Source organism: Herpailurus yagouaroundi, unplaced genomic scaffold (assembly GCF_014898765.1).
Source record: "Herpailurus yagouaroundi ecotype Mexico unplaced genomic scaffold, PumYag 557, whole genome shotgun sequence".
Classification (NCBI taxonomy): domain Eukaryota; kingdom Metazoa; phylum Chordata; class Mammalia; order Carnivora; family Felidae; genus Herpailurus; species Herpailurus yagouaroundi.
The window spans coordinates 799,556-827,552 of record NW_024412774.1 but is presented as its reverse complement, the minus strand read 5'-3'; the positions used below and the strand labels follow the sequence as shown (position 1 = coordinate 827,552).

The 27,997-nt window shown below is 43.9% G+C and overlaps 2 protein-coding genes, 1 long non-coding RNA gene and 1 pseudogene across 3 annotated transcripts in view; 1 reads left to right on the top strand and 3 right to left on the bottom strand.

The window, feature by feature from the left end:
• Positions 1-27,997, bottom strand: part of LOC121023504 (zinc finger protein 418-like) — a 216,890-nt gene that overhangs the window by 34,125 nt on the left and 154,768 nt on the right. The window lies entirely within an intron of this gene.
• LOC121023506 (zinc finger protein 256-like) lies at positions 9-26,110 on the bottom strand. Its single transcript, XM_040465446.1, is given in 4 exon segments — positions 9-1,335; positions 1,337-3,564; positions 9,359-9,485; positions 25,718-26,110. Coding segments are annotated over 4 exon segments (2,514 nt in total). The 5' UTR covers positions 25,751-26,110; the 3' UTR covers positions 9-1,209.
• LOC121023357 (60S ribosomal protein L10a-like) lies at positions 6,518-7,304 on the top strand (annotated as a pseudogene).
• On the bottom strand, positions 15,829-25,400 carry LOC121023509 (uncharacterized). Its single transcript, XR_005787439.1, has 2 exons — positions 24,815-25,400; positions 15,829-16,836 (listed from the first exon to the last, which is right to left on the bottom strand). It is a non-coding gene; the product is annotated as an uncharacterized LOC121023509 (long non-coding RNA).

Below are 27,997 nucleotides of genomic sequence, written 5' to 3'. Positions count from 1 at the left end.
CTGTTTTCCTGCCTGTGCAGCAGTGGTCTTGAGATGAACATCACTAAGAGGCTGCAGGAATCCACAAAACCTTTCAATTATTTCCAATGGCAACGATGTAAGCTACACCAGATCCATCCACCCGGAGGTCCATGGACTTGCGCACACCCCAGCTCTGCACAGCCTCTGCTGCAGTATATGTGGGCACACTTTTAGAAGAGGCACATTTTGTCTAGTTGGCTGCAGTCTCCTCCACTCCCTGTTAAGTCAGTGTTTCTATAGCAGTTCTGGTCTCCCCTGAACCTTATGGCCTTACAATCAATGACAAAACACAGGATATCAGGACACATGGCTCTTTGCAGGACCTGGGAAAGAGGTGTCCCTCAACAGTGCTGACATCCCCTGTGCTATCCCCTGTGAAAAAAAAAAAAAATCATGCTGCTCACAGAAGCACCTGAGGTTCTCACACCTGCCCCTCCTCAGGGTGATCTCTATGCAGTCTTTCCTAGGAGGTCACGGGCAGTGCAAATTTGGCAAAAACTGGTAAGCTCATTTCTGCCACCATACTGTCCCCTTGAGGCACAGAAATTTGAGACCCTCCCCAATGAAAGCTGTTCACCCCTTCATGTTTGTAGATCGCAAAATGTTTATAAACCACCACACATGGTAGATAAAACACACAAGATTGAAAAGGACTTAAACATGGACTTTGTTACTGCACAAACCAAAGCAACAGGGGCTAGCAGTTCTTGAGTGAGTGGCTTGGAAGCTGGAAAAATTAATCACAAATGTCTCTGGAGACCATGTCCCTGCAAATGCTCATCCTTCTCTGCAAGCTGCCAGCTGAACTGATTTGATGTTCTCTAGGACAACATTGGCCAGGTCTATGCCAATTAGTCAGAAAGAAGGAAATGTGGGTCCCCCAGAGACTCAGGTTACTCCTAATTTCCTCCAGCAATGAGAACAGAGGTCAGCTTCCCTGAGCACAGTGGGGTGATGACTGATGCATGATGTAGAGACTTGCCAGGGGAGGAGTAAATAGCTTTGGCCACAGACTGGCAGTGAAATGTATCTCGAGAAAGCCCTCCGCAGTTTAGAAACTGCAACATAGCCACACATGCTTCAGCCACATAGCTGAAACTTATGAGAAAACTCTCTACTATTGGCATTTAGATGCAGTAGATTGAATTCAGGCAAATGGTGCCTTACAAAGAGTTGCCTCTGGTATCATTACACCGAACAAGGAAACTGTATGCGTCTTACCCATTTAAGGCCTTTCTCCGGTGTGAACCCTCTGGTGCTGAGAAAGGTTTGATTTTCGGCTAAAAGATTTCCCACATTCATTGCAGTCATAAGGCCTCTCTCCTGTGTGAACTCTCTGATGATAATGGAGGGTAGAACGAGAGGTAAAAGATTTCCCACATTCACTGCACTCAAAAGGCCTTTCTCCTGTGTGAACTCTCCGGTGAATAATGAGGTGAATTCTTTGGGTAAAGGATTTTCCACATTCACTGCATTCATGAGGCCTTTCTCCTGTGTGAACCCTGCGATGTCGAATCAGTATGGAGCTATTGGTAAAAGATTTCCCACATTCACTACACTCATAAGGCCTTTCTCCAGTGTGAACTCTCTGATGATAACCAAGGGCAGAGACGGAAGTAAAAGATTTCCCACATTCACTGCACTCGTAAGGCCTTTCTCCAGTGTGGACTCTCCGATGTTTAGAGAGATAGGAGTTCTGACTAAAGGATCTCCCACAGTCACTACATTCGTAAGGCTTTTCTCCAGTGTGAACTCTCTGGTGTTGATTCAATTGGGAACTATCCCTAAAAGATTTCCCACATTCGCTGCAGTCAAAAGGCCTTTCTCCTGTGTGAACTCTCTGATGACAACGGAGAGCAGAGGCAGAGGTAAAAGACTTCTCACATTCTTTGCACTCGTAAGGCCTTTCTCCAATGTGAACTTTTTGATGATAACGGAGGGCAGAGCCAGAGGTAAAGGATTTTCCACATTCCTTGCACTCGTAAGGCCTTTCTCCTGTGTGAACTCTCTGGTGTATATTGAGGTGATTTCTTTGGGTAAAGGATTTCCCACATTCATTGCACTCGTAAGGCCTTTCTCCTGTGTGAACTCTACGGTGTCGAATAAGTATCGGTCCATTGGTAAAAGATTTCCCACATTCACTACACTCATAAGGTTTTTCTCCAGTGTGAACTCTCTGATGATAACAGAGAGCAGAGCCAGAGGTAAAGGATTTTCCACATTCACTACATTCATAAGGCCTTTCTCCCGTGTGAACTCTCTGGTGTTGAGAGAGGTAAGATTTGTGGCTAAATGATTTCCCACATTCACTGCATTCGTAAGGCCTTTCTCCTGTGTGAACTCTTCGGTGTATAATGAGGTGATTTATTTGGGTAAAAGATTTCCCACAATCATTACACTCATATGGCCTTTCTCCTGTGTGAATTCTCTGATGGTAACGGAGGCCAGAGCTAGAGGTAAAAGACTTTCCGCATTCACTACATTTATAAGGTTTTTCTCCAGTATGAATTCTCTGATGATAACGGAGGGCAGAGCTAGAAGTAAAAGATTTCCCACATTCACTACATTCATAAGGCCTTTCTCCTGTGTGTACTCTCCAGTGTTCAATGAGATCGGATTTTCGTCGAAATGATTTCTCACATTCAGTGCACTCATAACTCATTTCTCCAGTGTGAATTGTACGTTGTCGAATAATGATGGAGCTCTGACTAACAGATTGAGCACAGCCACGACACACGTAACAGTTTTCTCCAGTGTGACTTCTCTGAGGATAAGGGAGGACAAATTTTTGGCTAAAAGATTTCCCACATTTGCTGCACTTGTACTGCCTTGGTCCAGTATGAATTCTTCGATGTTGACTGAGGGTTGAGCTTCCCGTAAATGATTTACCACAGTCACTACACACATGAAGCTTGTCACCAGTGTGGATTCTCTGGTGAATAGCAAGTGAAGATCTGTACCTGAATGTTTTCCCACATTCAGGACACACAAAACACTGTCTTCCAGTGTGGATACCCTGGTCTTGAACAAGTGTGTGTTTGGGACCAAAGGCTTTACCGCATTCTTCCCAGGTGTAATGACTTTCTTTGCTTTGAAAAGTCATCCCACACTTGGTGATTCTGTTCTCTCCAGTATGAGCTGCCTGTTGTTGGAGATGTTCTGAGGTGGTCAGGAAGTCCTTCTCAACCTCCTTATAGGTAAAGGGCTTTTCTGAATCATGGAAATTGCTGCTCTTCACAAATGAGGCCCTGTCCACACTGCTTCTGAAGGATTTTTCTCTCATGTGCTGCTTCTCATGCTCTTGAAGGTTTGCACTGCAATAGATTTGCTTCACACATGCCCCATACTTGAATAGTTTCTGGCTACTTGGCTTCTCCTGGTGCTCAGCCAAGTGGAAAACGTCTCTCAAGACCGGACCACACATCTCACAGGGATGGGTCTTCCGGGAAGACAGAGCTGCCTTGGGCACACTGGCCTGTGACACACCTACAGAAATGCTCTGTTCAAGGGGTGCCTCCGCATCTTCTGCCCCACAGCAGCAACCTGAACGCAAAGAAACACTAGTGAAATACACGCTGACTTTATTGGAAGAGGGCAACCCAATTACAAATATGCAAATAAAAACCAAAAAAGAGAAAGGTCTGGTATAATGATAAAATAGTTAATTTATCAAGAGGATAGAATAATTAATTACAAGTATATAGGTGCCCAATATCCAAGCACTTAAATATATTAAGCAAATACAGATCAGAAGGCAGAAATAGACAGCAATGCTATAATAGTAGGGGACTTCAATATCCTATTATCAACAATCAACAGACTATGCAGACAGAAAATCAGTAAGGAAATGTTGGATTTGAACTGCACTTGATACCAAAGAGACCTAACAGACATACACAGAAGATGCCATCCAACTGCAGCAATAAACTGTACATTCTTTTTTTTAATTTTAAATGTTTTTTTTATTTATTTTTAAGACAGAGACAGACACAGCATGAGTGGGTATGGGGCAGAGAGAGAGGGAGACACAGAATCAGAAGCAGGCTCCAGGCTCTGAGCTGTCAGCACAGAGCCTGATGTGGGGCTTGAACTCATGAACCGTGAGATCATGACCTGAGCCGAAGTTGGACACTCAACTGACTGAGCCACCCGGGTGCCCCAACTGTACATTCTTGTTAAGTACACATGGAACATGTCTAGGACTCTCTCACATGTAGATCACAAAAAAATTCTTAACACTTAAGAAGACTGAAAACATACCAGGGATCTTTTTCAACTATGTGGTATGAAACTAGAAATCATTAATAGAAGGAAAGCTGGAAAATATCACAAATATGTGGAACTTAAACAACATTATCCTGAACAATGGGTTAAAGAAGAAATCAAGAACTATATTCAAACAAATGAAAATAGAAACACAATACATTAAAACTTATGGAATGTAAAAAAATCAGTTATAAGAAGGAATAAAAATTATAGTAGAAACATCACAAGTGATACTGCAGGAATATAATCAAACAAAAGAGACTACTATGAACAATTACATGACAACAAATTGGCTAACCTAGAACAGATAAATTCACAGAAACATACAACCTGACAATACTAAATACTGAAGAAATAGAAAATCTCAACAGACTCATAACTGGTAAGGTGAGTCAATCAGTAATAAAAAATCTTCCAACAAGGGACATAGGTGGCTCAGTCAGTTAATCTTCTGACTCTTAATTTTGGCTCAGGTCATGGTCTCACGGTTCGTGGGCTCAAGCCCTGCATCGGACTCTGTGTTGACAGCACAGAGCCTGTTTGGGATTCTCGGTCTCCCTCTCTGCCACTCTCCCACTTGCTCTCTCTCAAAAATAAATAAACATTAAAAAAAAAAAATCTCCCAGGGGTGCCTGGGTGACCAGTCAGTTAAGCTTCCGACTCTTGATTCTGGATCAGGTCATGATCTCACACTTCATGAGTTCAAGCCCCGCACTGGGTTCTGCACTGGCAGCACACAGCCTGCTTGGGATTCTCTCTCTCCCCCTTTCTCTGCAACCCCCCCCCCCCGCGCCCTCTTTCTGTGTGTCTTAAAAAAAAAAAATAAAATAAAAAAAAAAAAATCTCCTAACAAAGAAAAGCCCAGAACCGGACAGAATCACTGGAAATTCCACTACATATTTAAAGAATCAACGCCATCCTTCTTAAAGTCTTCCAAAAAACTGAAGGAACACTTCTAAAATCATTTTATGAGGCCAGTATTACCTCAAAGGTAGTACAAGAGAAGAAAAGTACAGGCCAATATCCCCAATGAACATGAACGCAAAACTCTTTGAAGAAAGAAAAAAAAAAATACTTGCAAACCAAATCCAAATCCAAAAGCACATTACAAGGATCATACACTACAATCAATCAGGATTTATCCCTGGGATCCAAGGAGAGTTCAATATGTGCATATCAATAAATGCAATACACCACCTTAATGGAATAAGAGTTTAAAAGGTAAAAATCATATCATCACATCAATAGATGTAGTAAGTTTATTTATTTTGAGAGAGTGTGAGTGGGGGAGGAGGAGGGAGGGGAAGGAGGGAGGGAGGGAGGGAGAGAGGAAGAGAAGGAGAGAGGGAGAAGGAGAATGAATCCCAAGCAGGCTCTGCACTGTCTGTGCAGAGCCTGATGCAAGGCCCAATCCCACAAACCATGAGATCACGACCTGAGCAGAAATCAAGAGATGGACACTCAACTGACTGAGCCACCCAGGTGCCCCACCTTCACTTTTATTCAACCTAGAACTAGAAGTTCTAGCCCCAAGTAATTAAGGAAAAAAACCAAAAGGCATCCAAATTGGAATGAAAGTAAAATGGTCTGTTTGCAGGTGATACAACCTAACATACAGAAAATCAAAGAATACACCAAAACACTGTTAGAAGTAATTAATGAATTCAGTAAGGTTGTAGAACTAAAAAAAAAAAAAAATCAACATACAAAACTAAATTGTATTTATATACACCAATAATAAACTACCTGGGGAAAAAAAAACTGAGAAAACAATCCCACTTAAAATAGCATCAAAAAGAAAACAATATTCAAAATAAATTTAACATAGAAGGTGAAAGATCTGTACCTTGAAAATTATAAGAAATTGATGAAAAAAATTGAAGACACAAATGGAAAAACATCCTGTGTTCTCAGACTGGAAGAATTAATAGTTAAAATGTCCATTTTACCACAGCAATCTACCCAAAGCAATCTACAGATTTAATGCAATCCATAACAAAATCCAATGACATTTTTCACAGAAATAGAAAAAACAATTGTAAAATTCATATGGAACCACAGAAAACTCCAAATAGCCAAAGCAATCTTGAGAAAAAAGAGCAAAGCTGGAGACATCACACTTCTTGATTTCAAAATATTCCAAAGCTATAGTAATTAAAACAGTATGGTACTAGCATAAAAACAGACCAATGAAACAGAATAGAGAGCCCAGAGATAGACCTTTGCACACATGGGTCAACTAATCTTTGATAAAGACACCAAGTATGCATAACGAGGAAAGGACAGTCTCTTCAATAAATGGATATCCACATGGAAAAAGAAAAAAGACCTCCACCTTGGGTCTTAAAATAAGATGGGAGGCATGGGGAGACTTTGGCCAAGCCTGCCAGCTGGTTTGAGAAGGCAGACTAGCTGTCGGTGAATGTAGACATTGCGGGCTTTTGTCCACTCCCCACCCCAAGTTCTCCATATGTAATTTGGGTGCCAGCAGCACTGTGATGAGGCCAAGGCTGTGGATATTCCCTACACGGATATTGAGGCACTGAAGAAACTCAACAAGAATAAAAAAATCAGTCAAGAAGCTGGCCAAGAACTATGATGCCTTTTTGCTTTCAGAATCTCTGATCAAGCAGATTACACAAATCCTGGGCCCAGGCCTGAATAAGGCTGATAAGTTCCCTTCCTTGCTGACCCATAATGAGAATACCTGGCCTATGTGGATGAAGTCCACAATCAAATTCCAGATGAAGAAAATGCTGTGTCGGGCAGTGGCCATTGGCCATGTGAAGATGACAGATGAGGACCTTGTGGACAACATCTACTTAGCTATCAATTTCCTGTTGTCAGTGCTCAAGAAGAATTGGCAGAACACCTGGGTTTTCCATGTTAAGAGCACCATGGGCAAGCCCCAGTGCCTATCTATACTAAGGCACAGCTTAATAAACCCTAAGGCTACCAAATACAACAACAACAACAAAAACACTGGACCTGTATTTTACACCACTCACAAAAATTAACTTGAATTGGATTTTTTTTAAAAAACTTAAAACATAAGACCTAAAATTATAGAAGTTTTAGAAGAAAACATACAGAAAAAGCTCCTTGACGTTTGTGTTGCCAATGATTTTTTGGATAGGACACCATTTTGTTTTGCAACAAAAGCAAAAATAAATAAGTGGAACTGTATCAAACCAAAAACTTCTTCATGGCAATGGAAATAATCAACAAAATGAAAAGACAACCTAAGAAATAAGAGAAAATATCTGCCAAGAGATTAATATCCAGAATATATAAAGAACTCATAAAACTCAACAACAAAACCCAAATAACCCAATTAAAAAGGAGCAAAAGACCTGAATAAACATCTATCCAAAGACATATAAATGGCCCACAGGTACATGAAAAGGTGCTCAACATCACTAACATCAGAAAAATGCAAATCTTAGTTACAATGAAAAATCACCTCACACCTATTAGGATAGCTCTTATCAAAATGCAAGAGAGAATAAGTGTTGGTAAGGAACGTGAAAAAAAGGAAATCATCACAGTTGGTAAGATAAATTGGTACACACATCGGTACAGAATGGAAAAGCTTTCAAAAATTAAAAATAGCAGCACCAGGGGCGCCTGGGTGGCTCAGTCCGTTAAGTGTCCAACTTTGGCTAGGTCATGGCTAGTTCATGGGTACGAGCTCTGCATCCAGGCACAGAGCCTGGAGCCTGCTTCAGATTCTGTGTCTCCCTCTCTCTTTCCCCTCCCTTGCTAGCATACTCTCTCTCAAAAATAAATAAAAACGTTAAAAAAAATTACAAAAAAAATAGCAGTGCCTGTTTCAGTTAGAAGAGCATGAGACTCTTGATCTCAGGGTTGTGAGTTCAAGCCCCACTTAGGGTATAGAGATTACTTTAAAAAATAAAACCTTAAAAAAACTGAGTATCTCAAAGAGGTATTTGTAGTCCTGTATTTATTGCGGCACTGTTCACAACAGCCAAGGTATGAGAACAAGGTAAGTATCTATGGATGAATGGATAAATAAACCCTGGTGTATATATATAAAATGGAGTATTGTTCAGCCATAAAAAAGAAAATCATGCATTTATGACAACATGAATAAACTTGGAGAGCATAATGCAAAGTGAAATAAGTCAGACAGAGAAAGACAAATACTATATGGTATCACTTCTATGTGGAATCAAAAAAAGGAAGGAAGGAAGGAAGGAAGGAAGGAAGGAAGGAAGGAAGGAAACAAAGAGTAGAATGCCAGGGGCTGGAGGCTATGGGAAACAGGGAGATGTTGGTCTGTTACAAACTGATCAAGTTCTGTGAATCTAATAAGCACCGCGGTGATTATCATTAATAATGCTGTGTTGTACACTTGAATTCGCTAAGAGAATACATCTTAAGGGTTCTTATACTCACAAAAAATATGTAAAGTGATATGAAATCAATTGTAATAACCATTTCATAATATACATGAATATCAAGGTCATAACACTATACACTACAAATATAAATATATACAAAATTATTGGTCAATGATACTTCAATAAAGCTGGCAAACAAGAAAAAGAAAAAAGAAGTCTGAACACTATAAATAGAACCGGGATGGTCTTGAAAGACAGTCCATGGTCCATGTAAATAATGGTCATGATAATGCCTGCAATTCCCAGTACAGGCAAGCACAATGAAATCTCAGATTAAATAAGCAAACAAAACCAAGGACACAGAAGAGCCATAGACCTAGAGAGATGAACTGGCCAGGGAGAGGACAAACAAGATGCCATCCATTAGCCTTACTGCACAACTACTGAAATCAAATCCTTCTTGTAAAAGTTCAGTAGGGACAGTGCTGGGACTGTGGGGAGAGAAGAGGGCAATGCAAAAACACAGCCCTACCTAGGACAGCAACTATCCAGGAAACGGGGAAAGCCAGCTGTACCTAGGGTCTATATGTTGAAAAGGACAGAGAAGACCCCGGGGGCAAGAGGGACAAGGAAAAAAAAAAAAAAAAGGAAAAGAGGGTTATGGATGAAGTGCAAAACCTAGTCCACATCACTGGGGAGGGTCTTACCCAGTGAGGATATAAGTGCAAAGGTCTCCAGCATCACATCGTGGTACAAGCGTTTCTGAGCCTCATCAAGGAGCTTCCACTCCTCCTGGGAGAAGTACACGGCGACATCCTCAAAGGTCACACCACCCTGTCAAGAACAGGACAGATGAAACCATGAACATTATTTCTCTGAGAACCCACAATCCACCTCCTACACATCTACTCCACATCCATCCTCCTCCAGAACTCCCCACCCTAGAGGAGGTACCGGGCCCCAGCGCCACTGACAGCGGTTCTCAGCAACAACAAGCAGCAGTGCACATGATGTCAAGGAAGCTCTGGGACTGGCCCTCAGGGCCCCATCCCTCTTACCAAGCATTTCTCCTACATCTCACAGATCATACATACAAGATACGGCCACATGGGCTCATGCTTCACCCCAAGGTCCCCAATCCCAGGGCCGGAGGGCTCTCAGCTCATACTTACTCTTTTTTTTTAATTTTTTTTTTTTTTTAACATTTATTTATTTTTGAGACAGAGAGAGACAGAGCATGAACAGGGGAGGGGCAGAGAGAGAGGGAGACACAGAATCTGAAGCAGGCTCCAGGCTCTGAGCTGTCGGCACAGAGCCTGATGCGGGGCTCGAACTCATGGACCGTGAGATCGTGACCTGAGCGAAGTCGGACGCTCAACCGACTGAGCCACCCAGGCGCCCCCATACTTACTCTTAATGTGTACATCATTCAGTAGACCTCTCTCACATCTACGGATCCCTCAAATGCACTCCCAAGCTCTACCATCTCCCTGCCCCGCACCACAGGCGTCTCCCTGGACTCACCCACGTACTGGGCACACCGCATCCAGCGTGCTTGAAAGTTTCAAACATGATCTGGTATAACCCCCGTCCTCTGATGGGATCCCAATGACAAAGAAACCCCAAGCGCTGCTTTGAAGGCCTGCCCATCTCTCTGCCTGGGATCTCTGCTTCAGTATTAGTCACCCAGAACCACAAGTGAATCTCATGACCCTCTTCTACTGCTGTGCTGCCCTTGCTGTCCCCATAGCAGCAGCAACCCTCCTTTCTCCACTTAACTTTCATTAGAAGTGCATCAAGCGGCACCTGCGTGGCTCAGTCTCTTAAGCGTCCGACTCTTGATTTCAGCTCATATCTCACAGTCATGAGATTGACCCCCATATCGGGCTCCGCGCTGGCATTTCAGAGCCTGCTTGCCATTCTCTCTCTCTGCCCCTGCCCTGCTTGTGCTCTCTCCCAAAATAAATAAACGGAGGGGGAAAAAAAGTGCATCAAAACCCCAATGGTCTCCATGCCAGGCACAGTGACCCTCACAAATGAACAGATTTGCCCCAGACCTTATCCACCAGTAAGACTAAAACACCGCAGATGCCATAAAATCTCGCCACAGTTCTGGTGAATCTGCACGGTAGCGAATAAACAGGCCTCACTGTCATCCTGACTCAACGACTAGTTCTGCCTCCGCAGCCGTCTCCTGTCCACTCCTCCCAGGGAAGTCTTGGCCACCTGCCAGATGGTCCTCTCTCCCACACTGTTCCCGCTATCACACTTCTCCTTCAGCAGGCACCCTCTTCTTTCCGGCCCACCAACAGCACTGCCACCACGCTACCACCACCTGCATCTCACCCCTCCTATATGTGATCCAAAGCTCCACCTGGTCCACACAATAGCCAGAACTCTTGGATGTCTCCATCCTGGACCTCTCCCAGATTCCAGACCTGAGTGCCCAGTGGCCCATTTGACGCTTTCACTCAGTTCTCTGAAACTTCTCACACTCTTAACAGGGCCGAAAAACTTAAGACATTCACAGTAAAAATGAGCCCACCGCCAACGTCCCCATCCCAGTTGATGGAGCTTCCGCAGCTTCAGCTGCTAAGACCAAACCCTCCCCCCTCTGCTAGGCCAGAACGCTCCCTGGCGTCTAGAGTCCTCACGTGAAGGCGCAACGCCTCCAGCCCGCCAGTGCCCCCGCCGCACACCCTCTGTTCCCCGAGAGCAGAGGGCGAACCCCACACCCCCCGATTCCTCCCCCTCGGCGCCCCCTGCAGCCCTGCACCAGCCGACCCCTCCCCTGCAGCCCGCTCCCGCACCCCCTCAGGCCGGCGCTCAGACACTGGGCCCCCGCCCACGAGCGCCTCCGGGGCCCGGACACCGGGACCGGGGCCGCAGGGACGCAAGCAAGCGCCCAGCGCTCGGGCCTGAGGGTCGGGGGTGGGGGCGGGGAGAGGAGGGTCCGGGGGCCGCGCGTTTACCTCAGCCGGGTCCCTGCGCGCGGCCGCCGCCATCGGACTCTGTGGGCGGAGCGGACACCCGGGCGGGCGGTGCCTGTCCCGGCCCCGGCGCGGGGCAGCACGGGCGGCGTCGCCGAGCCGTGAATCCCGGTCGGCGCGCCGCGTACGGCGCCTCCTCCCGCCCTTTCTCGGTCAGTCATCCACCGTCCGAACCCCGAGCTCCGGAATTTGTGTGAAAGAACGTGCCAAAAGGACCAGGATGACGGCCCCGGAAGCCCCGCCCCGAGACGATGCGCACGCACGGAAATGGCCCCTCATTGGCTCCTGACTGCGGCCGCCCAGCGCAGGATCTCCTGGGAAATGTAGTAGTAGCACAGGGTCCGCAGTGTCTACCAGCAGGTGGGCCACGCGGCACGCAGGCAAGGCTAGTGACGCTTCAGAATCAGTGGGGAGAAGGGGTTTTTGCTCATTGTTAAACGTGGCTTAGAGACATTATTTCGACTCTATAAAGCTCAGCCTGCTCCCTGAGGATAAAAGTATTATTTTAAATGGGCTCCATGCCCAACGTGGGGCTTGAACTCAGGACCCTGGGATCGAGAGTGGGATGCTCTCTACCAAATGAGCCATCCAGGTGCCAGAGATGACATTTGGATAGAGGATTTGGGTGCATCTCAAATAATATTAATTTTAGGAGCGCCCGGCTGAGCTTCTGGCTGGCCCAGTGGGTTAAGCGGCCCACTCTTGATTTCAGCTCAGGTCATGGTCTCAGGGTGGTGAAATTGAGCCCCACTCCTGCGTCCGCAGTATGTATGGAGCCTACTTGAGATTCTCTCTCCCTCTACCCCTCCCTGGCTCCCTCACATGTGCTCACTTGCTCTCAATAAACAAATTTTTAAAATGGCATCTGATTCCATACATCATTAAAACATAAAAGAGTTCACACATAGCTGGAAACATTACGGTATTGTTCCTCAAATGTATATGGCCTGAAGCATTACTCAGTTTTGTGTGTGTGTTTGTCAGGAAGAAGAAAAAAGACTCCACACAGGGCCATCACAGAAAAGCAAGAAAAGGCATATTACACCACCCTGACACAGGTGGACAAAGAGGAATTGTTTCTGGCTCCCACAGAAAACTTCTCCCTTACCTGTATCATAAGTGATTTTGAGAAGTGGAAGCAAAAATCAACAGAAGTGGAAGTAAAATTGTAAAGGCTCTATACTAAACCCTCTATATTTTGTAAAAGCTAGTTTATAATTGTGTAGCCTTTTTAAAAAAATTTTTTAAGTAATCTGTACACCCAAGGTGGGGCTGGAACCACAGCCTCGTGAGATCAAGAGTCACATGCTCCACTGACTGAGCCAGCCAGGGCAGGTGTAGCCTTTTTAGAATTGTGACCATTGTGTCCCCTGACTGTATCTTTTTGGATGTCCAGCTTATTTATTTTTTTGGTGAGAAGAACACATTAAATGACAATTGTGGTAGCCTACTAGGACTGTCATAACAAAACAGTATGGACTGAAGCAGCTTGAACAGAAATTTATTTTCTCACTGCTCTGGATGCTGGAAGTTGAAGATGAAGGTTTCTCCTAAGGCCTCTCTCCTTGGCTTGTGGATGGCCATCTTGCTGTGCCTTTTCCTCTCTGTGACCATACTCCTGGTGTCTATTCTTATAAAGAAATCAGTCCTAATGAAGTAGTGCCCCATCCTTATGATGTCATTTTACCTTAATTGCCTCTATGAATGCTCTTTCTCCAGATACACATTCTGGCTTAGGATTTCAAATATTAATATTACATTAATAAATGTTTTAGTGGTAATGAAAGGCAAATGGCTTACTAACGATATGTAATAAAGAGAAAAAGAGCAACTTTTTGAAAGTATCATCCAGGTGCCAATGGCTCACAATAATTACTAAAATTGACTTTTATAAAAACAATTTCCAAAAGCTTCATACTAAGTACTGTAAATGCACTTATAAGAACTATTTAAAACAAAAACCTTTCAATTAAAACAAATATTAAAAGGTGCTAAAATGTAAAGTTTAATACATTTATTTGGATACTTAAAATGTTATCATTAACAATACTATTGATCCCATCTGATTAATCCCTCACAAACCCATTATTTCCCTTACTCAAAGTTCTAATCATTCTTACAGTTCAGGTGTCCTCTGATACCTCATAGAAAAAGCCTCACCCACTTTCTATGCTGCTTTTCTCACCACAGTCCCCATCATACATTGTACTAAACACCCATTGATCTTCCTTCAGTCTTTTGAATTCCATGTGCCTTTCCATCTCAGAGTATTCCCAGGTCTTTTTTTTTCTCCAATTGAAACACCCCCTCCCCTGCCACTATGCTTTGTTAATTAGAATCTTTTAAATGTCAGCATAAATTTCTAATCAGAAGTGGTTTTATACTCTCAACTCCTATATTCTGAACATTCCCACTGTTAGATCATAAAATTACCTGAGCCTCTAGTGAACTACATCCTACAATTTTAGAAAATTACTTTTGAATGAGTGGCCTTCATGTTTTCCACAATATAAGCAATATAGAACAGAGTTATGATCTTTGTTATTCACCTTTGAGTCAAAGTTTCTCAGATTAAATGACATAAAATCTGAGCCTACAAACATGTAAAGTTTATTTAAAGAAATGGTGAGATGTCCTAGAGAGAACTTAGAGCCCAGAAACTACACTTGGAACATATGTTTTTCTTGCCGAGCCGGCAAAGTATAACTGAGAGACCTGGGTGTCACTACCAACGAGCACAAAGGGATGAATGTCAGGGAGCCTGAAGAAATCAGTGTAGAGCTATTCATCAGACCATGGTGTAGGTTCATATTCCGAAAGATAAAAGAGAACAAAAGGTGACAAACGTATTCACCAGGATGAGAATGGTGAATGTGGCTTTTGTCTCACCAGGATAAGAATGCTGCTTACGAGAAAGTCTAGGCGAAAGGCGGTTCCTGTGACTGTATTGGATTCTCCACTTGTGTCTGTGCCAAAGTCCCTTGGAGCCACTTGGTAGACCATGAAGTGAGAACATACAATGTGAATGACGAACAACATGAATTCATATACTGGGACTATATATCTTTCTGGAATGCCTGCATAACAGTTTCCATGAATTATTTTTTTTTCTGGAGTTGTTTTTCCTTTTTATTGCTCCCGTCTATTCATGGCAAGAAAGGAATTTAGCAGGAGTTACAGGGCCCACTAGAGGAAAGAGCAGAGTCCAAGGCACTTTGAAGACATCATTCTTAGCTCCACCCACCTCAGAATCCTGGGGCAAAGTGTATTGGCCTAGAAGTCACTTGAGAGAATGTAGTGCTGAGACAGATCCTTCTGCCCCTCTGTGAAAATAAAGGACAAGTTTATGTCCAACGTCACCTAGAAAATATTTCCTTCCAAAGCCACCACTGTCTGAAGGTACTCTTTAGAGAGAAGCTGTAAGGAGTTGGCAAAGACAAGTTGTTTAAATCTCTTAAAATAACTATGTTGGGGGTGCCTGGCTGACTCAGAAGATCATGTAACTCTTGATCTTTGGGTTGTGAATTTGAGTTCCATGTTGGGTGTAGAGACTACTTAAATAAAAACTTAAAATAACTTCGTTGGACACCTTAAAACAATTATACTTCACTCTTCCATCCAGTACATTTCCTGCTTCTACCATTTCTCACTCACACCCTTTACAACTCAACTTTTTAAGAGTGTTTTTTGGGGGCACCTGGGTGGCTCAGTCGGTTAAGCATCAGACTTTGGCTCAGGTCATGATCTCACAGCTCATGAGTTGGAGCCCGAGGTCGGGCTGTGTGCTGACAGCTCAGAGCCTGAAGCTGCTTCAGATTCTGTGTCTCCCCCTCTCTCTCTGCCTCTCTCCTGCTCATGCTCTGTCTCTCTCTGTCTCGCAAAAATAAATAAACTAAAGGAATTAAAAAGTTTAAAAAAATTTAAAAAACTATTTGAGAGAAACAGCCAGCCTATAACATATCTAAAATGCCTGGAAAACACCAGGTAAAAACGACAGGCAAGACAAGGTCTAATCATTGAGAGAAGACAGCTAAGATGGAAGATGTGTTTACTGAGATGTGTTTTTGGTCAATCCAAGTGTTTCACCTAAAAATATATTACTTTAAATTTCTGTTATTTGTGCATCATTGCAGCCTGCTAGAAGATGAAAATAAAGAAGTAGGAAAGATTTCACATTCTTAAAAATGAACAGGGACAAGGTAGGTATACTTTTATTCACTGCTTCAATAGGTACATGTTAAGCATGCAATGTGTGTCACACCTTATTCTTCTGTATGAGAAGTAGGAGGAAGAAAATGTCTGGCAAAGAACCTGCCTCTATTAAGCCAATGTTACCATCAGGAAAGATAAACTTCAAACAAAACAAATAGCTAAAATATGCAATATATTTTCAGATGAGAAGGGCACAGTCAGGGATTCCACAGACAGAGGAAATTCTGTCTCTTGACTGGCTTCAGACTAGCGCTGAACATCCACTATTCCCTGGACCTCCAGTTTAGATCTAAGATCTAAGATCTTAGACTTTTCCAGCCTCCACATTTTTGTGAACCAGTTCCTTTAAAATCTCTCTCCTTTCTCTCTTGTGTCTCCATTAAGCCAATATTACCGAGGAAAAAATGAATATGACGTTTCTCTCTCTCTCTCTCTCTCTCTCTCTCTCTCTCTCTCTCTCGGTTCTGTTGCTCTGGAGAGCCCGATGAATGAATAGTCTTTGAAAACTTTCTGTGATCAGTTACAAAACTGCACACCCCGTGTACTTTATTACTGGTCCTGGGGAGCTGGGTGCACATTATTTCATCTGTATTTTATGTCTATAGCAAATTTCTGGGATCAGCACAAAGAAAGTGTTACTGAACCCAAGTTTGGCTGGCAGTCGCCTGAAAGATCATTACTCAAGAGACCAGTTTTAATTGGAAAGGAATTTGAGCTTTATATACAAGGCCGGCAACCTGGGGAGAAGAGGACTCTTGTCCAAACGCCAACTCTGAGGTTTCTACCTGGCCCAGGGGTTGGTAAAAGGGTTTAGGACAGCTACTCAGCAAAGGGAGTGCCGTGACCTGCCACATTTCTTGGTCACGGGCAAACTCGATGGTGCCAGTTATAGATGTTGTCTCGGTGCTTGGTAGTTGTGCGGCGGGGTCCTGGTTATGTGCCGTGCAGGAGGACTCTGTTCTTTCTGCAAAGGAGGGCAAGGTCTACAGATACAAAAAGGGAGGTGAGGAAAAACATTTCTGTGACCTAAAAAAAAAAAGTTTTTCTACAAAAAAAAAGAGAAAAGAAAAGAAAAGAAAATTGCTAGGCTAATCAGAAAGCCGAGGTGCCTTCAAACCGATCTGCTGGCCTCTGTGGCCTGGGAAAGTTCTAGTTCCTCACACCTCAAGACAGGTGGTCTGCAAATCTCAAAGAGAGTATAAATGAGCTGTTATAGATCAAGGACCTCAGGTCAGCAAGTAAGGAGCGTGTCAACTAGAAGCAAGTTAACCTTTAAAACCAGCCGGAGTGCTGTCACAAGTGTGTTCTCACTCAGAATAAACACCTCATTGGATAAGAGAAAGAACAAGTGAAAGGTCACCGAGTGCAGAGGCCAGGAATCACAAAGGTGTATGACGGTGTCAAGGCCCAAGTGTTTCTCTGGCACTTATATGGCCCCTGGATATCAGCACCTGCTCCAGATCTGCAAGGATTTCTAAAGCAGCTGCCCCACTCATCCTCTGAGCAGTGACAACTTGGTCTGATCTGACCTCTAGAATTTAAGCCACACAGCTGTGAGGTGGGGAGTCTCCTGTTACTTCTCCTGAAAATAAGATGTGCCAATTTAGTCCCTAAGTGTCCTTCTACAGAAACTATGTGATAAAAGACAGGACACAGGCTTGATTTTTTTCCACAAATGACTATAGTTCTTAGTAGGAGTGAGACAGGTAACCACAACTGGTCCAGGACTCAAAGATCTTTTGTGATCTCTTTATGTACCCAAATCTTGTGGTTCTGACTCCCACTTACATGTTACATTTGATTATTATTTAAATTCATTTCATACTTTTTCCTTATTACAATTCCTCTATAATTTTCTATTATTTGTATTTATTGATTAATTTCACGCGCACGTGCGCGCACACACACACTTTGTTCTAGTTTATTACTGTTTTCCTTACTATTTTTTCAATATGTATACAACCTTTTTGTTTAGAAAATTTTGAGATTTATGTGCATACACATACAATACCTAGTATTTCCTCTTTCTCCTACTTGACGCCCTATCTCCTATAACGCAAGAGTTAAGTTCTGTCATCAATTGTTGTGCATCCCTCCAGAAATACTTATTTGTTAGCATATATTCGCAGTCACTAACCTGTAGTTTACCAAACATCTGATGGTCCCTGAAGTCTAATTCCAATTAATAATTTACTGTTATTTAATAACTTATGGACTATTAAGGTAAACAAGTAAAATATTATTATGGATTTGAAGTAAGTGATGCTGTGATGAATCCTAATTTGAATTCTCTGGGAGAATCTCAAATTTGGATGGTTTAGGTGTCGTTAACTTAATGTAGCTAATAAAACTGTTTTTTTTTAACATAAACGTGAACAGATACTTCACCAAAGAAGACAGATGGATGGCAAGCGAGCATATGAAAAGATGCTCAACATCATTTTATTATTAGAAATTGCAAAATAAAACAATGAGATATAACTAAATATCTAATAGAAATGGCCAAAATCCAGAACACTGATGACAACAAATGCTCCCAAGAATACAGAGCAATAGAAACTCTCATTCATTACTGGTAGGGATGCAAACTGGTACAGCCACTTTGGAAGATGGTTTGGTGGTTTCTTACAGAACTAATCACACTCTTATACAATCTGGCATTGTGCCCCTTGGTATTTACCCAAAGCAGTTGAAAATGTATGTCCACATAAAAACCTGAAGATAGACATTTTTAGCTGTTTTATCCATAACTGCCCAAACTAGGAAGCAACCAAGGCGTCCTTCAATAGGTGAATGGATAAATTATGTCCTATCCAGACAATGGGATATTATTCAGCACTAAAAAGAAGTTATCAAGGGGCACCTGGATGGCTCAGTTGGATAACATCAGATTTTTGACTTCGGCTCAGGTCATGATCTCATGGTTCGTGAGACTGGGCCCCACATCGGGCTCTGCGCTGACAGTGCGGAGTCTACTTGGGATTCTCCCTTCATCTCTCTCTGCCCCTCCCTTGCTCATGCACATGTGCTCTCTTGCACTCTCTCTCAAAATAAATATATTTTTTTAAATTATTTAAAAACAGAAGTTATCAAGTCATGAAAAGGCATATTACTAAGTGGAAGAAACCAATCTGAAAAGGGTACATACTGTAGGATTGCAAGTATATGACATTCTGGAAAAGGTCGAACTATGGAGATAGTAAAAATCCACAGAATGCACAACACTAAGTGTGAACCCTAATGTTAACTGTGGACTTTGAGTGAAAATGATGTGTCAGCGCAGATTCATAGATTGTGAACAAACATATCGCTCTGACGTGGGATGTTGATAGCAGGAAGTGTGTGCTTTTGTGGGGGAAGTCGTATACGGGATACCTCTGTAGCTTCCACTAATTTTGCTGTGAACTTAAAACTGCCCTAAAATCATAAAGTCTAATTTAAAAAATAATAATCTGGGGCGCCGGGGTGGCTCAGTCGGTTAAGCGTCCGACTTCAGCTCAGGTCACGATCTCACAGTCCGGGAGTTCGAGCCCCGTGTTGGGCTCTGGGCTGATGGCTCAGAGCCTGGAGCCTGCTTCTGATTCTGTGTTTCCCTCTCTCTCTGCCCCTGCCCTGTTCATGCTCTGTCTCTCTCTGTCTCAAAAATAAATAAAACGTTAAAAAAAATTTTTTTTAAATAATAATCTGTGTTTGATGACCTACTTAACAAGTAAAAAACTGATCATAAATACAAAATAACAGCTAACTTAGTGGGGTCTTCTCTTCTCCAGTATGCAAGCTCTACCCACATGGCTGACCTTACTCTTTTCACTGACCTCTCCTCCCAACGTAGAAAGCATATAAATTATTGATTCTTGCTTAGGAAAAATGATGAGAAACAGAGTAACAGAAAGAGACTTCAATGTAATACTCTCAAAATTGAAGGCTAAATAATGCAATATAAGGATGAATGGTGCCCTAGAAAATAATGATTTTAGCAAACAGAGGAAAAATATTTTTATCTGTATTTAATTATTGAAATAATGACATTTTAAAAAAAATTTTTTTTTCAACGTTTTATTTATTTTTTTTGGGACAGAGAGAGACAGAGCATGAACAGGGGAGGGGCAGAGAGAGAGGGAGACACAGAATCGGAAACAGGCTCCAGGCTCCGAGCCATCAGCCCAGAGCCCGACGCGGGGCTCGAACTCACGGACGGCGAGATCGTGACCTGGCTGAAGTCGGACGCTTAACCGACTGCGCCACCCAGGCGCCCCAAGTAAGTTCTTACTTAGGAGCCAATCAGCTCCTAATGACACTCAAGAGAAACAAACAAACAAAATTTTCCTTCCATTCTTAGAAAAATACAGCTACCTGCACAAAATATTATGACACCTTCTTCCTCTTCTTTTTCACCTAACAGTATGTTCCAGAGCTGTAGCAGTTGGCAGAACTTCCTCCAAAGCTAATGCTCCATCTTGGTATCCGTCATGATTTATTCAATCTTCCATTGACAGACATCAAATTAGTTTCAATCTTTGGTAGTATTAAAAAACCCTCCAAAAATTAAATTTGTGTGTGTGAAAGACCTGATGTTAATGTTTATGTTATATTGAGTTGGAAAAGTCGGTTACGTGAAAAATGACTTCTGAGTGTAAAGATAATAAGCCTTATTTATTTATCAAACTCACAACCCTGAGATCAAGAGTCACATGCTCCACCAACTTCCAGGTGCCCCAATCCAATTTTATTTTAAAGTTTACATATTTCTCTGATTCAAGGAAAATCAAACCGCCCAAGTCCTCTAAATTGATAAAATGGTTTCTACTAAAATTTGGATATTATCTTCCTCAACCATACTGAATGTGGGATCCTTATATTATCTTTATAATTTTACTTTTCTCACAGCACAGAAGGTGTTATTGACAGACTTGAATTTCAACCAACTTATCTTTAAACTCAATAAAGCTTCCCTCTAATGAGATTTCTCAGCCAATGACAGCTTTTGGAAGGAAATGTTTTCTGGAATGATGTTGGATATTACCTTGTCTTTATTTTCACACAAGGGGCAGGTTTTTCTTAGCATTGCCTGCTTTCTGAGTGGCTTTCAGAACCTTAAGCTTTGCCATAACACTTTGCAGTGGATGGAGCTTAGAATGATGTCTCCAAAGTGTCACTGGTTTCTTCTCCTGCAGCCTGCATCTGCATTAAGTAACTTTACTGCTATGAAAGTAAATGGCCCCAAAATAAATAAAAACTACTAAAAAAATATATAGTAGTATTCATTGGATATTCTAGAAATATCACCTCACTGCATGTATGCATGTTGCCATCCACTGACATTGTGTGCTCTGGCCTCATCTACCAAGTGGCTCCATGTCCTTGTCCTGATCGGGTACAAGTAACAAGCCCACCATGTTCACAGCCACGGCCTTTCCCCCAGACCTTCCTGTGAAACCAAAGCCCCAAACTCTATTCTCATCTCAGTGAGACAAGAGCCATGCCTCATCCTAATGAATATGTCAGTCGCCTTTTACTTTCTTCTACTTCATCTTTTTGAATAACCCTGATTATGAACCTACAACACAGTCTGATGAACACCTCTACACTGGTCTCCTCAGCCTCCCCAACATTCATCCCTTCATGCTTTCTGACAGTGACATGTGGGTGTCTCAGTCCTGCTTTACCTGCTGGGCAAGAAAAACAAATGTTCCAAGTATAGTCTCTAGGCTTTAAGTTCCCTCTAGAACATCTCATTATTTATCTAATCAACTTTATATATTTGTAAGCTCACATTTCATGTCATTTAGTCTTCCAGGATATTTTTATTCAAAATTCAGTAACAGTGATAGTAAGTCTGCTTCATCTTGCTTATAGTGTAGACAACTATAAGCTACATCTTCAAAGGTCACACTGCCCTGCATGATGACAGATAAAACTACATTCTACTTCTGAGAAGCCACAATCCTTTCCCCCACACATCTCCCTATGACCATCCATCTCCCAAGCTTCTCAACTTAGAGGAGAAATCAGGCCCTGGTACCACTGGTCTTATTGTCTCCTCATGGTCCCATTGGCCACTGGGTTCAACCACCAGCAATAAAAGACAGGCAGAAAAATATATATCTGAGCTGTGGGCCTGGCACACACGGATCCACAACCTCCTGACAAGCAATCCCCCTGGTATGGTCATTGTCATGTAATTAGCAATGCAGGGCGCTGGGATCATCTGACATGTTCCCTCTCCAAACCCACATCTTTCTTTAGGCTGCACATCCCTTAGTGCCCGTAACCCACAGTCAAATTACTGTGGCTGCCACCGCCTCACTGTCCCACTCCAAAGACAGCTCCCTGACCTGCCCAGAAGTTACCTATATTTAAACTGCTTCCTCCTCACCCCACCCTCAGATTATGTTGATGGCTGAACACATAACACCTAAGACTGGACAGATGTGACTGACAGCAGTTTATCACAAATTCACCCCTCTGAGTACAGGATACTACTCACCATAAAGGCCCACATGGGGGCTACATTCTGGGAAAAAGTGAGAAAATAGGGGCTGTGAGATGCTATCCTTGTAGGATGAAAAGGTTGGGAGCCCTCTGAATCCCATAGGCTGTGACTGGCTTGTGTGAATAAGTCTGTGGGCTGGGAGGGGACTGAAACCTGCTACAAAGAGATGAGCAGGAACCGTGCCCTGTTCCATTTATGAAAAGGGTTGTTAGGCTAGGAGATATTATCCCATGAAGCAGTGTGGGAAGGAGAATTTGCACTCAGGCCATCTGAGAGCACTAGGTACCTCCACACGTCAAGGAAGCATATCATACAGGGTTTAGGCCTTATGCCACAATTTGGCACACAGCACCCACAATTCAAGTGGCAAATTCAAACAGGATCCTGTAAGACCACTAACCTCATACGGGTCCCAAGAGCAGTGTTATTCCAAATCATTTTATGGCTCTGATCATCCTGTGGCTCTGATCCTTGCCTGACTTAGACACACAGAACCATGGGCAGATCTCACATATCCATAGGCCCATTCTATTTCCTTGATGCACTTGCTATCACCTCAGCAAATAAAAATTTTCTCTGTCCCCCTAACCTTCGAGACCAACTCCATTGATTGCCCACCCCAGGCCTAGTGATTCTCACAGGTGACCCTATTTTCCCTGACCAGGCTGAATGAAACACATCAGGTCCCACCAAAGTCCTCACAAATCTTGCTAAGTCTAAAAAGTGGCTAATAAATACCAGTTCTGGCCTGGGCGTCATCTTTTGTCCCCTACCTCTCGTCTCTGCATCCACTGCAAATCCACTCTTCCCTTGGAAGCTCTGGCCATCTACAGACTAGTCTGTCTGATACACCAAACCTCATGTCTACTTACCTGCATCTGTGCAGCCCGAAACCATCACCCAGGTATCCAAGCAAGAGACCCAGTCCTGGCCCTCACCCTCCACACCTGGCCCCCAAATAGTTTTGCCACCACAACCTCAAGTTTGCCTAAATACGACCCACCGCTCAGTCCTCGTCGTCCCCACTGTAGTTTCCACATTTTGGATGTTTCTAACCTGAATCCCTCCCCAGATTTCCCGACCTGTAAGCTGTTCATTTGATGCCTCCAGTCACTGATTTTTGAAACACCTCAGACTCTTCACATGGTCAAAACTAAGCTCCTGATATCCTCGGTGAATACCAACTTGCTCATCTGAATGTGCCAGCAGCTAGATCCCAAGACCTGACCTTTACTTCTCACCTGCTTGTATCCACCGACCTTTGTCCCACATTTTTCTTAGGCTCTTCTTTCCAGCTTATCTCCTAACTCAGGCCAAAGACCCAAGAGGCAGAGCATCCCATGATGGAAACCAAAACTACCCCTCAAGCTATCACGACTGCCTGGAGGAAGAGCTCTTGCGGCCCAGACCAGTTGGAGCTTAACCCCTAACTCACGCCAGCACAGATGGATCATGGAGTGACCAAGAGTTACCTTTAACTCACTACAATGTTGAAAATCACGCCCAGAGGTGGAGGCTTAACTGCAAACAAAACACCCAATGTATGAAGAAGGATGTTCTGTCAACTGCGCCTGCGTGCCCAATTCCTTGTATTTCCCCACCCCTACATGCTTACACATCACTCCTTTTCCGCCCTAGGTCCTTTAAAATTCCCTATTTTTCGGAGAGCCAGTCTAACACCTTTGTTGTGACTGTGTGTCCATTCAGTTACAGCTGTTGCTCCAATAAAGCTTTGTCTGTATTTTTAAATCGTGGGTCCAGGTTCATTTCTACTCTCACTGGGTCCAAGCACTGGAGTTCGGTAACACATTGATGCAGCTTCCATTCCTACAGCTGCTAAGACCAAAATCTTTGAGGTCATCACTAATTAGCTCTTTCATTTTCTCACTGTCCACATCAGAAAGTCTAGTTGCCCCTTTTAAAAACACACAGGGGTACCTGGGTGGTCCAGTCAATTAAGTGTCCGACTTCAGCTCAGGTCATGATCTCGCGGCTTGTGGGTTCGAGCCCCATGTCAAGCTCTGTGCTGACAGCTCAGAGCCTGGAGCCTGCTTCAGATTCTGTGTGTGTGTCTCTCTCTGTCCCTCCCCCGCCTAGGCTCTGTCTCTCTCTGTCTCTCAAAAATAAATACAAAAAAAAATTTTTTTAATAAATAAATACAAAATAAAAAATAAATAAAGACACACAGGGCACTTGGGTGGCTCAGTCTGTTAAGTGACCAACTTTGGCTCAGGTCATGATCTCATGGTTCATGAATTCAAGCCCTGTGTTGGGCTCTGTGCTGACAGCTCAGAGTCTGGAACCTGCTTCAGATTCTGTGTCTCCCTCCCTCTCTCTCTGCCCCTCTCCTGCTCGTGCTCTGCCTCTCTCTCTCTTTCAAAAATAAAACATTAATAAAAAATTTTTTTTAACACACAGCCAGAATACAACCATCTCCTAAGCAACAACCCTGGTCCATTACCCCTCACCTGGACTATAGCAGTAGCCACCACAATGATTGTCCTTCTTGCTCCCTCAAGCTCATAGTCTGTTTTCCACTCTGAAGCCAGATGAAGTCTTCTAAGACCTTGGTAACATCACCTCCTTCCTGTGATCAAAACCTCTCATTACTTCTAGAACACACACCCAGAAGCTCAGGCAGTCACTCTTGTCATGACACCTATCCACTTGCTATTTATTCCTACTTGAAAGAAACGGAGACCTGTGGTTTTGAACATTCCTGACTTTAGTTTTACCTCTAGGCACTTGCACATCTTGGTACCCAGTCCTGGGTTAACCTTCCACACCTGCTTAAAAAGGTCGCCATTAAAGGGAACATCCACATATAACCCCTGACATGGACTTAGGACCTCAGCCAGCTGACCTCAGGCTGGCTTCTATTTTTTGTGCCTGAGTACTCAGTTTTGCCTTTTACCAGGTGTGACCTTGAACAAAGACTCAACCTCCCAGGGCCACAAGGTCTTCACCACCCCTCACCCCCCACCCCTTACGGAGATCGTGTCCCTCCTTTGGCCAAAACTTGGCGTCTAGTGTCTAGAGTCCTTGGCGTCTAGAGTCCTCACGTGAAAGGACAACCCTCCAGCCCGCCAGTCCCCCCGTGACTCCGCGGCACTTATGTTCCCCGAGGGCAGAAGGAGGACCCCACACTCCCGAATCCTCCCCCTCAGGTCCCCCTGCAGCCCTGCACCAGCCGGCCCCTTCCTTGCAGCCCACTCCCACACCCCGTCACGCCAGCGCTCAGACACTGGGCCCCCGCCCACGAGCACCTCCCCGGGGCCGGACACTGGGGCCTGGGCTGCAGAGACCCGAGCAGGTGCCCCGCGCTCTGGCCTGCAGGGGCGGAGGCGGGGGCCCGGGGGCCGCGCGTTTACCTCAGCCGGGTCCCTGGGCGCGGCCACAGCCATCGGACTGTGGGCGGAGTGAAGTGATGACAGCTGAGTGAACACGACGGTCACGGGCACAGAAGTCTCCAGGCCGGTCTCGCTGGCGACGAGGTCCCCGCCCCCAGACTCGCCTCCGTACGGCGGGACAAAGCCTCCTTTCTCGCCCGGCCCGGCCCTCCGGAACGTCTCACAAGGCGAAGACACCTGCCGACAGCCAAAACGATGGCCACAGACTGGACACAGGAAGCCCCGCCCCAACCCTTTGTGCTCAAACGGAAACACCTCTTTTCTAAGCCTTCGTTGGCTCAGCGATGCCGTCTTTAACGCTGGGCGTTCTGGGAAATTTAGTTCCCACAGATTCCCAAGGCCTAGGAAAGAGGGTTCTCCACCTGACTCCAGGAGAAAAGGCCAAGATTTACTGAGAGGGCCTCTGGGAAATGGAAGGCCCTTGTTCAAGGGTAGAGGTTCGGCGGTCCTTCTTTAAGGAGGCCATGTGCGGGTATCTGGAGACTAATCACCCAGGTGTCCAAGCCATGAATTAGAATAACAAATCTTTGCCAAGAGGCTATGGGCAGCGATGCAAATTTGCCCAACACTGAGGTGCCATTTCCTCCCATACTGTTCCCTTAGAGGCACACAGAGTTCGGGAATCGACAAAAATTGTAGTGCTTGCAAAGCCCAAATCTATTATAAACCACTGCATAGTAGCTAGAAACCCCAAATTTAGAGAGTATTTTAAAAATAAGGTCTTTCTAATGGTACAAACCAAAGCAATATGTGATAGGCAGTCCCCAAGTTGGAGACTTGGGAGTGGGAAAAATTAATTGCAAGTATCGCGTGAGACAAACGTACCTGAAAAAGGTAGCTCTTGGCAAGCTGCCGGTAGAATTCATTTGCTTTCCTCTGGGACAACACTAGGTGAGGTCCATGCCAACTAATCAGAGAGAAGGGGATATGGACCTTCTAAGGGCTCAGGCTACTACTACTTTTCTCCAATTCATGGCAGAACAGATGCCAGCTTCCCGGAGGGGAACCTGCCAGGTAGTTGAGATGAAGTGGCTTTGGCCACAGAAACTGGCAGTGACATGAATCTGGAAAGAGCCCTGGGCTGGTTAGAAAGTGCAACATAGCCACATATGCTTCCCACATAAATGAAATTTATGGGGCATCTTCCCTTTATGGAGGTTCAGATGTATGAGATTCAAAGCAGACAGATGGATACTCACAGAGGCTTTGATCCATTTTTGTTATACTGAACAAGGAAATTTCACATTTCCTCCAAACTGTGGTCTTTCTCTAGCGTGAACTCTCCATTGATAATTGAAGGTGAGGCTATCACCAGAAGATGTCCTATATTCACTATACTGTAAGGATTTTCTTTAGTGTAGACACCCTGATTCTGAGCAAGTGTGTCAGTGTAGCTGAAGGCTGTCTTGCGTTCTTCCCAGTTTTAATGACTTTTTCTACCAACCCACACTTGATGGTTTTGTTTGCTCTCTCCCTAGTATAAGTGCCCTACTTATAAAAATAGTCCAAGGTGGCCAGGAAGTCCTTCCTAACCTCCCCACGGGTAAAGGGCTTCCTTAACACATGGAACTTGCATCTCTTCACACATGAGGCCCTTTCCGTGTTTCTTCTGAAATTTTTCACCAAAATGCTGCTCCTGGTGACACTAAGGGTTTGCACTAAAATAAAATTGTTTGGTACATGCTGTTCTCTTGTAAACAGTTTCTGTCCATGATGCTTAGACAACTGTAAAATGTGTTTCAAGATAGGGATACACATATCACGGGGGTGGGTCTTCTGGATGAAGGGACCTGCCTTGAAAATCCTGATCTGTGCTACTCCTACAGAAACACTCTGTTCATAAGGTACCTCTTTGTTCTCTGATCTGCACCAATAACCTTAAAGCAAAGAAGTAACAGTGAAATATGTGTTGACATTATTGGAGTAATGTGTCTACACTGACTCAATGAATCACATCCAGTTGAATTACTCAATTGAATTGCAACCAGGAATAATTCAGGGGATGCTTTTGAGAAATGGGAGTGGGGTTCTGGTTGCAGATGTGGCTGCTGAGCATTACTAAAACCATAAGGTCACAGAATAGTAGAGGCTTCACCAGGAGGACATGGGACCGGGTGTGGCACAGGGAAGCAAAGCAGATGTACATCTTCTTCTTCCACCAAAGGCTTTCAGCAGGAACTTGTCTGCTGGTGACATTGAAGGCCATGCAGAGGCACATGAGAGCCCAGGAAAATCCAATTG